The following is a 10,379-nucleotide window of genomic DNA, read 5'->3' as shown; positions in this document are numbered from 1 at the left end:
TGTCTGGGATTGCCCAGCTGGCTCCTGGGACCATTGCCATGCCCAGTGCACAGAGCTGTGGTGGGGCGGTCCCTGGCCCAGAGTGAGGGGTCCTCCTGTAAAGCGTCAGGGGGTCCTGCTGGGAGGAGGAGGGGGTCCCAGGCAAATGGGCTGGCAGATCCTGGTGGAGGGCAGGTGGGGGTCCTAGGCAGGCAATGGGGAAATCCCAGGCAGGCAGTGAAGGCCTATAAAATGACTCGACACAAACAGCCCCCCACCCCATTTCTCCTGCCATTTGCAGGAGCAAATCCAGCCATGGGGGAGCAAACAACCCAGGAATGAGAGTTTCTGAGGAGACAGGCATGGAGAGGGCACAGGGAAAAGGAGATAGAGAGACTGACAGGGTCCGTGGGATAAAAGAGTTTTGAAAGAGATTTCCAGCTCTCTCATCTGCCCAGACAGATGTATTACTGCACTGTGGGGAGAATCACTTTCCTGTGGACGAGACGAGGATGAGAGAGAGGAAAACCCAGTTCCTGACTCCATGTCCCTCCTGCTGGGGTGTGGCTGCCGTGGGGTCAGTGTCAGAGGGAATCCTCGAAAGGGACTCCTTTGGTTCTGCTTTTTTCTGGGATTGCGTTCAGAGACTTTGTTTTGGGATGTGGGAGGGAGAAAGGAGGTTAAAAGTGTGTCTGTGGGCCTAGCCTGGCAGGAGGGGCCAGGTCTCTGCTGTAATCCAGAGATTGAGCATTTTCTGAGCACGGCAGAATCTCGGATCTCGCTCTGCAAGGAAAGAGCCTGGGGGAAGCGTGATGTGAATTGAACTAATGTCCGTTCCTAAACTTCTACAACGGCCCTTCTTGCCCGGCCAGGTTGCAGAACGACGCTCATGTTTCTTTCCGGTTCATCCCATCCTCCCATGGGACCAGGGAGTGACATGGCTGCAGAGGAGCCAGCTCAGGTAGGGATTATTGTGGGGGGTTCTGATCTGTTCCTGCAGGAGGGAGAGGGACAGGAAATACACGGGAGAGGGGAAGGTTTGCACCGTCTGGTTTGGAGGTTGGAGTGGGGCAGGAAATGCACAGGGTGGAGAAAGGGAGGAGGCCAGGGGGTGGCAGACCTGCTGGGAGTTTTTTAATAAGTGGCCTAGATTCGAGGAAGAGACCCATGAGGTTCGGAGGTGGAAATGCTCCAATCTGGTGAACAGAAAATAACCTACCTAGATGGGGCTGGGAAAAAGGACCAGACTCCTAGTGCTGGAGCCTGACCCAACTAACCAGCGGGTGCCTTGAAATACGAAGGGGGAAGCCACCAGTCAGGCTTAGGGGAGATTCCCCTGCTTCATATCCAGCTCTAGGAGTGGCTAAGTCATTATGCAAGGTAACCTATTTCCCCTTGTTTTTTCCTGCCCCCCCATCCCCCCAACGTTCTTGTTAAACCCTGGATTTGTGCTGGAAATGGGCCACCTTGATTATCATACACATTGTAAGGAGAGTGATCACTTTAGATAAGCTATTACCAGCAGGAGAGTGGGGTGGGAGGTGGTATTTTTTTCATGATTTGTGTGTATATAAAAAGTTCTTCTACACTTTCCACAGTTTGCATCGGATGAAGTGAGCTGTAGCTCACGAAAGCTTATGCTCAAATAAATTGGATAGTCTCTAAGGTGCCACAAGTCCTCCTTTTCTTTTCACAAGGAAGAGGGTGTTGGGCTTCCTTCAAGAGATCTCTCCCTAGACCCTGCTCGGGGCAGCATCTCCGGTATCAGTCTGTGGCTAGTAGGTGTGTGATGGATCTGCTGGGAGAGAGGAGGGGTGTCTCTTCGCCCCCTCACCCTGGTGTTTCCTGGGTGCTCTGAGTGGGGTGGGGGTGGGACTCTGTTAACTGCGGTCCACCCAGAGTTTCCGTTTGATTGTCTCCTCTCCCACATGAATAGTGGGGCTGTGAGTAGGGCAGCAGGTCCTGAGTGTGGGGCTCTGGCTCTTTCAGGGGCCGGTGACCTTCGAGGAGGTAGCTGTGCATTTCACCAGGGAAGAGTGGGCTCTGCTGGACCCCGCTCAGAGAGCCCTCTACAGAGATGTCATGCAGGAGACCTATGAGACTGTGACCTCGCTGGGTAAGGGTTCCTGTCCCCTCGGTTCTTGGAAGGGGAATGGAAGTGATGAGGTTCACGCCACCCCCACAATGCCACCTCTGCTCTGTCCTGTTCCAGCATCACCCCAGCATGCCAGTGACACACACACGACCGGCGACCCTCCCCTGCTGCTGAACGCTGTGGGAAGAGAGCACAGGAGCAGAATTGCACAGTGTCAAATATCTCCTGTTTGCACAAGTAAAACGGGGGGTTAGGTCCAGCATAACGAACAGAAGCTTCCTACCCCTGGCCTTCTCTCAAACGCTGAGCCTTCTCCACCCAGACCAGAATGTGCTTGGGGTGGAAGAAGCAGGCTGCTGGGGTCAGAGCGGCTGGTCCAGGGTTACTGATCACACAGACCTTGAATGCTGGCTGGGGGAATCCAGACAAGGGAGCTCCAGCAGCAGAACATTGAAACTCAGCCAGGATTACAGATGACACAACTCCTCACTGCTCCGGATTGCCCCGTGCATGGGACAATGGCCTCGGTTGCTGGTGAAAATCCTTGTGACCTGGAGAGTTGCTCCCCCATCCGCATGTGCACTAGCCACAATCTACCTTCTCTGCAGACTTGGTTTTTTGAGTCCCTCATTCCTGAAGTCACATGACCCCGATTCTTATTTTTCACATTCTGCTTTTCTAGACTATTTAGAGTCTGTTGCTTGTGAATGATAGTTTCTAATTTCCCAGTGTTCTCCACAGCCAGGGATTTTCCTACTCCCTCCCATTGCACTGGACTCACTAGGTTCCCTGGTATTTCAGAATGGCCACACTGGGACAGACCAAAGGTCCATCTAGCCCAGTGTCCTGTCTTCCGACAGTGACCAGCGCCGGGTGTCCCAGAGGGAATGAACAGAACAGGGAATCATGAAGTGATTCATCTCCTGTCACCCATTCACAGCTTATGACAAACAGAAGTTAGGGACACCATCCCTGCCCATCCTGGCTAATAACCACTCACGGACCTGTCCTCAATAGATTTCTCATGGTGTTTTTTTTTTTTTTTTTTTGTAACCCTTTTATAATCTTGTCCTTCACAACGTCCTCTGGCAAGGAGTTCCCCAGGTTGACTGTGCATTGTGTGAAGAAATACTTCCTTTTGTTTCTTATAAACCTGCTGTCTATTAATTTGATTGGGTGATTCCTACTCCTTGTGTTATGAGAAGGAGTAAATGACACGTCCTTATTTACTTTCTCCACGGCAGTTTTGATTTTATAGACCTCTCTCATATCCCCCCTTTGTCTGTTTTCCAAGCTGAATAGTCCCGGTCTTTTTAATCTTTCCCCGTACAGAAGAGTTACATACCTGTAATCATTTGGGTTGCCCTTTTCTGAACCTTTTACAATATATCTTTTTTTGAGATGGGGCAACCACATCTGCAGGCAGTATTTGAGATGTGGGTGTACCATGGGTTTATATAGAGGCGATACGATATTTTCTGTCTTCTTATCTATCCATTTCAGAATGATTCCCAACATTCTCTTTGCTTTTTGACTGCCGTGGCACACTGAGTTGATGTTTTCAGAGAACTGTGCCCAGTGACTCCAAGATCCCTCTGTTGAGTGGAAACAGCTCATTTAGAGCCCATCATTTTATATGTGTAGTTGGGATTATGTTTTCCAATGGGCTGCAATATGGTGCTATCCTGACACCTAGTCCTGCTGAGATCCTGCATTCAGTGAGATCCCTGCCCTTCCTGTTCCTGTTCTCATAAAAGAAGAAGAGCATCCAAATGCGTGTTTACCTTCATTCCCTCAGCGGTCCTCATGGGAATCCCTGATCGGTTCCAAAGTGTATTAAAACCTTTCTTAAAGGGTTACCTCTTGGTGGTTATCAGGTCCTGTGAGTTTGTAGCCCAGAAAGACCCCCCTCAGTCAGCTCAAACTCAGCTGTTTATCCCCCAAAAGTCTGTCGTCTTCAGTCTCCTGAATGAGGGGAAATCCGTCACTTCCCCTTTCTGCGTTGGGTAAAGCTTCAAAAGGTGGAGCTCTGCATAACCAGCCTTGAGATCTGGCATTCATCACCCTGTAGTGATACCAGCTTGCACAGGAAACCCATCCCGCAGCCCTTCCTGGTATCATGTGGCACATCTCGGCATCATAGTCTGTGAAGAATTCATGCTTTCAAGGGCTGGCTTAGATATACAGATAACAGTCATAATTAGGGCAAGAGTTTGCAGGCAATGAAAAGAGAGTAATTGACAAACGTGAGCAATATCTAATCCTTTAAAGCCTGAAAGTGCCTTGTGGGGAGGGGACAGGAGCCGGCTGTGTGGGGGCGGTGGGGCTCAGATACTGGGCATTGAGAGCCTAGAGCCAGCTGTGCGCTGGAGAGACGGGGCATGAACCAGCTGTGTACAGGGGAAATGAGCAGGGGAGAGGTGCTGTGGACACGGCCGCGAGCAGCTGTGAGTGCCGTCCTCTCTGCAGCATGATGAGAGAGCCTGGCGTCCCACTGCCGATCCCAGACTTGTATGAGGAGGGAAGAAATTGGCAGCAAGTCTCAACCGCAGCCAGCCTGTGCCCTGGGGAGGAGACGGGTGTCTCCAGGGAGAAATCTGGGGGATTGTGACCCTGCATGCCCCACCCACCCTCTGATCAGCAATTCCGGATATTAACGGTGATTCCACAAACAAAGAGTAATTTTCGGAAAAAATGCAGTCCTAGCGACAATTTCTGGAAAACACTGGCCTTGGTTATAACATTAAATCCGATAGTCTCAAGATCTAGGCCTGTGTTGATCAGATCTGCCACTCTGCCTTCACGGAGTTCACTCTGCTGGTGGGTTCTACCCCTTCCCCCATTCTGTGTCTGCCTTGTCTATTTAGATTGTAACTTCTTCAGGACACGGGCCATCAACGCTTCTCGGTTTGTACTGTGCCTAGCAAAATGAGGACCCACTGTTAGTTGGCCCTTTGGCACTAAGGTAATGAATATGATTTACAATAATCATCTCCTGGCACTTTGAGCCAAGGAAGCCGGCCTTGGGACGTTACTACTTAAAAGTGAGCTGGGCTTAAAAGCATGGAATATTCTTTGTGACAAGTATCCCACAAATTCCACTGACCTCCCTTGTTTTCTTTGCCTTGAGCAGGGTTTCCAGTTTCCAGAACTGATGTGATCTCGCAGCTGGAACGAGGGGAGGAGTCGTGCGTCCCAGACCTTCATGACTCTAAGAAAAAAGTGCTCCCGAGAGCTGCCTGCATAGGTGAGGCATTGGTTAAACCAACCCCAAAACTGTCGGTGAATACAGGAAACATTTGGGATGCCCTACAAAGACCTTGTGAGCTCTCCAAGTTCTGGATTGTTCCCTGCAGATGTAGAATCGTTAGGCAGAGGTCACTCATGGCTTCCCACCTATCCTGACTGAGAACTGGCAGCAGGTCCCTCCCCAATCTCGCTGTCCCCTGAGATTTCTTCTGAGATACGGACCCAGAACTGATCCCTTCCTTTCTCTCCTCTGGGGAAGGTTGAAGGGAAAATCAGCTCCTGATAGGTTTGATCTGTCCTGTACACATTTTGGTTCCTTCATCCCTTTTCCCATTCTTCTCTCTGAGATTTGCTTTCTCTCTGGCGCAGGCAGAGACTTACGTCTGGATTCTCTCGGTCTCCCGTCAGGTGTTGGGATGGTGAGTGAAAACGAGGAGGAGCCCCAGCAGGAAGATGCTGAGCGAGTAGAAGCCCATGGGATGTTGTCAGGAAGGTCCAAAGGGAATGATTCTGGGAGCTGTGCACGCCCAGAAAAAACAAAAGCCTGTGAGAGTCAGCAGAGGCCAGAGGAAAACTTCAGTAGCCAGTCAGACCTTATTACACGTCAGAGAATGAACTTGGAAGGAACACGCTACACATGCCTCGAGTGTGGGAAAAGCTTCAAAGGGAGCTCGGACCTTCTCACACATCAGAGAATCCACACGGGTGAGAAACCTTACGCATGCTGTGTGTGTGGGAAATGCTTCAAGCGGAGCTCGCATCTCATTGCACATAAGAGAATCCACATAGATGAGAAACCTTATGGCTGCCCTGAGTGTGGGAAACACTTCAAGCAGAGCTCACACCTTATTACACATCGGAAAATTCACACGGGTGAGAAACCTTATGGATGCCCTGAGTGTGGGAAACACTTCAAGCGGAGCTCACACCTTATTACACATTGGAAAATCCACACGGGTGAGAAACCTTACGGATGCCCTGAGTGTGGGAAACACTTCAAGCAGAGCTCACACCTTATTAGACATCGGAAAATCCACACGGGTGAGAAACCTTACGAATGCCCTGAGTGTGGGAAGCACTTCATTGACAGTTCATCCCTCCTCTCACATCAGCGAATCCACACAGGGGAGAGGCCCTACACATGCTCTGAGTGCGGGAAAAGCTTCAATCACAGCTCTACCCTAATCACACATCAGAGAACGCACACAGGAGAGACCCCCTACATGTGCTCTGAGTGCGGGAAGAGCTTTAATCGGAGCTCTGTACTGACCACACATAGAAGAATCCACACAGGTGAGAAGCCTTATGGATGCTCTGAGTGTGGGAAACGCTTCAGTCGGAGCTCATACCTTATCATACATCGGCGAATCCATACGGGTGAGAAACCTTATGGATGCCGTGAGTGTGGCAAACACTTCAATCAAAGCTCAGCCCTTATCACACATCAGCGAATCCACACAGGAGAGAGGCCCTACACGTGCTCTGAGTGTGGGAGAAGCTTCAATCAGCGCTCAACCCTTATTAGACATGAGAAAATCCACATAGGAGTGATCTCTAACAAATGCCTTGACTAGGGCTGGCCAAAGGTGTTTTTTTTTTTAAGAAAAAAATCACATTTGCAAATTCCCACTTAGTGATCTGTGCCCCATCTTCACCGTGGTTACTCAGCTCCCCCAGATGAGTTGCCTGCTTCTGCTTTTTGCAGCTCACCCTTCTTTGGGGTCAGTCCTGTGATGTTTTCTATCAACTCCTTTCCTTTTGAGTCGAAGGAGCGTGTGTCCCTCCAGCCAGGAATGTTCATCATCCAGGTGGGGGAGAGAGGTTTGTTCCCAACAAGCTACACTGAGGCAAAAACTACCCGTGCCTTACATCCACTAGGACTGTACATGGCGTTGGCTGCTCAAGTTAGTTATCTTGGTGTTAAAAGACAATTACAGTTGTCGTGCAGATGCAGCCGAGGTGCAGTGGTTGGCATTAGCTTTCCCCTTGACCTGACCTAAACTCCATCACTTTTCCTAGTCTAAACAAACCCTGAGCATCACAGTTATACTGTTCCCCCATTTAAAAACAATTGTTAGTCATCAAGTTCCCCCACCAGGAACATATTGTTTCATTCCCAGTTGTCACAGTTCATCAGAGCGCTGTTGCTTCAGGTTTTCCTGAAGGCAGATATTTTTACTCCCGTTTTCCTCCCTTAAAATATATTGAAGTATAACAAAGAGCAGGAATAGGGAAGGGATAGGGAAAAATGTCTTTTCCCCTCTGTAACAACAGAAGAACATAGGGTAAATCAGAGGGATTCTCCATCACCATCTCTATCCCCCTGTTCTTCAATTGGGAAGGTCAATATTTCCCGAAGGGGCTGGGAAGAGGATTCTCTAGTAAATGATTTGGAACTAAGCAAAAGACCCATTCATTTGCCTCCCAAAGCAGTTGTGGCCCATGCCCTGCAGGAGGTTGCTCCTGAAGATCTTCCCTTCCTAATCAGGTGCATGTTGCCTCTTATTTGGGAAATGCAATCCCTTCCTAGGTAGAGATGGGAAAAATGGAAGTGACATTTCTGTTCAGCTCACTCCTGGGAGATGCTGTAAATGTGTCGGAAATGGCATCCATGAGGAATGTGATAGAGCTGCAGAAAGACACCCATTTTGAGTAGATACCTGACATTTGGTGTCTTAGAGGGATTCTAAGCCGCACCTGAATTTAGTCCCTTATTTAAATCTGTTGCACCAGATTAAAGAAACAAAAGGGCATATTTGGGGGAGTTCTACCTCAGTATCGCTACTGGTATGTCGTGTGGTTGGTGAAGAATTCTACGCCAGAGCCGTGTAAAATTGCTACAACTAAGGTCAAAGATTTGACAAGAACTCAGGTAGAAATGAGAGGTACGAGTGGTTGATTTTCACCCCAGAGATGGACGCTATGGTGACCTGTGGCCAAGGTAAACTGTTTTTAGAATTGCTCACACTTCTAAAGGATGCCATGATGAAACTGGGAAGAACTGTCTTTTACCATTTGGATCCCAAGTTTCCTGAAGCACAGAGAGAAACAGCTGATTCCTTCAGAGCCATGCCATGCCTATGGGTCCCAAACTGGCTGCCTTGCTGGACAAGAAGCACTTCTGTGTTGGTTAAATGATGGTAGCCAATGAGGGAATGTAACAGATTCCAAGTTCAGACTGCAGGATACATGAATGCTGAGTCCAGAGTCTGTGGTTTGGTCTCTTAGTTTTGCTCTTGAGTCTAATGCATGTGTCTCACTGTTCCGCCTCCTGCTACTCTGAAAGATTAGAAAGTGTGAAAGTAGAGCACAGGTGGTTTTTCTCATGATGCAGCCTTCCCCCGTAGTGTGAGACCCCTTCCACCCACACTTCTGGGAGAAGACCCCGGGAGAAATGAACCCTCAGAAATGGAAGGCTCCTAGGTTATGGTCGAATGTGACTTCACACAGAGCTCACTGGGTGAAAATGGGAATTAAGAGAAAACTGCCCTAAAGGTTTATAGTTTCTAATCTTTGAAGAAATTGTTACCAGCAACAAGGAAATTGCACATGAAGTTTATTAGTGTAAGGTAAGAGGCTGATTCTGTGATCACTTTCAGTGTTACAGTATAATTCAGGTTTTCTTCTAGCCCCCTCCTACAAAATAGCAAATGGTGGCTAATCCTGCAATAAAAACCTGACTCCAAAGGAATCAGGTTTGGGGGAAAATGTGAGAGAAATAGCATGTACGAGAATAGAGACCCAGTATAGACTGGAATGATTTCTGTTTCAAATGGAATTTATTTGGTAAATTTTAAAATAAATCTTCTGTTGGGAGGAAAACTACTTGAGAGAAGATGTGGAACCTTTTCCCCAGTGAGAGGGAAAGAGCCAGAGAGTTCCCCAGGGCTCTTGTTCGCAAAGCAAAGATGTCACATTAGGCAGGAGATGTCAAGATCTACAATGGTGATGGGCGAGTGATGGGAGCTTTTCTGGGTGGTTGTTGTTTGGTTGTTTTTTTTCATGTAATTTTTGTTTTGTTTTTGCAACTAGTTCTTTTTATAGCTGCTGAGCCCCCTTGTCCTTTTGAGCACAGCTCTTTAACCCTCAGGCCTGGCTCTGGAAACCTCAGAACCGGCTTTGCGGTTTTTTTTTTCATGTTTGCTATCTTTGGAGTTCGCACATCCACACGACATGCGGTTCACAGCAACGGATACTTTGAGAAACCTGCTGGGTGAAGCAGGCCTTTTCCAAACTGACATTGGCCCAAATTCTGCCTCAATTCAGCTGGATTGGGACACGTCTGTGTCAAAGGAGTGGTTCACACCTGATTTGCCCAGAGACCTCAGAGGAGGGGTAGTTAGATATAGGATAAGTAGGAATCGACAACAATGAAGTTAAATATAAAGGTGAAAGACCCTCACCTTGCAGGTCAACAAGCCTGTTCTGTTCTTTCCCTCCAATGCATCTGGCACTGGTCGCTCTCAGGTAGCACACTGGGCTTGACGGACCACTGGTCTGACCCAGTCTATGACCTGTCGTGCGTTCTTATGGAAGTCCTCTGCGGGCTTGTCTACACGGGCAAGTTTCTGCACAGGAAAGCAGCTTTCTGCGGTGTAACTCCCGAGGTGCGCACTCAGATTTCGTGATAGGAAGGGGCCATGACAGGGACACACTGCCGTGCGGGGTCAAAATGAAGGAGCTGTGACATGCCTACCACAAGGTGCAGGAGGCAAACTGCTGCTCCATATTGGGGGCTAACTAACCCCAGCATCACGGCAAGAATCTACCTAGCAGCTGGAGAAAAAATATGAATGAGAGTCAAAGACACCTCCACGTGGCCTGTCTCTTCCCCAATCTCAACACCTGGAAGATTGTCTGGAAGACTCAGAATTTGAACTGCAGAGATTGGTCTCAGGCTGAGAGGGAATTCAGTCTGTGTATTAAGAACTCAACATGGCCTGGAGCAATCAGTGAGTGAGAAAAGCTGTTGGATCCAATTCTTGCTTAGTATATTCAAATTAGAGTTTAGACTGGGAGTCTGTTTTCATTTGTTATGTAACCACTTTTGACCTCT

General features: G+C 48.7%; 1 protein-coding gene across 2 annotated transcripts; it reads left to right on the top strand.

Moving 5' to 3' along the window:
• The first annotated feature begins 898 nt into the window (after positions 1-898).
• LOC144930029 (uncharacterized) lies at positions 899-6,897 on the top strand. Of its 2 annotated transcripts, none has more exons than XM_078851068.1 (4): positions 899-940; positions 1,969-2,095; positions 5,208-5,321; positions 5,732-6,897. In XM_078851068.1, the coding sequence occupies exons 1-4, from the start codon at positions 899-901 to the stop codon at positions 6,895-6,897; spliced, it is 1,449 nt and encodes a 482-aa protein (XP_078707194.1). The 2 variants fall into 2 exon arrangements, with proteins under 2 accessions (XP_078707194.1, XP_078707193.1); XM_078851067.1 differs by having other exon boundaries at positions 5,693-6,897.
• Positions 6,898-10,379: the final 3,482 nt, after the last annotated feature.

Source organism: Lepidochelys kempii, unplaced genomic scaffold (genome assembly GCF_965140285.1).
Source record: "Lepidochelys kempii isolate rLepKem1 unplaced genomic scaffold, rLepKem1.hap1 scaffold_29, whole genome shotgun sequence".
NCBI classification, from domain to species: domain Eukaryota; kingdom Metazoa; phylum Chordata; order Testudines; family Cheloniidae; genus Lepidochelys; species Lepidochelys kempii.
This window is presented reverse-complemented; position numbering and strand designations above follow the sequence as displayed.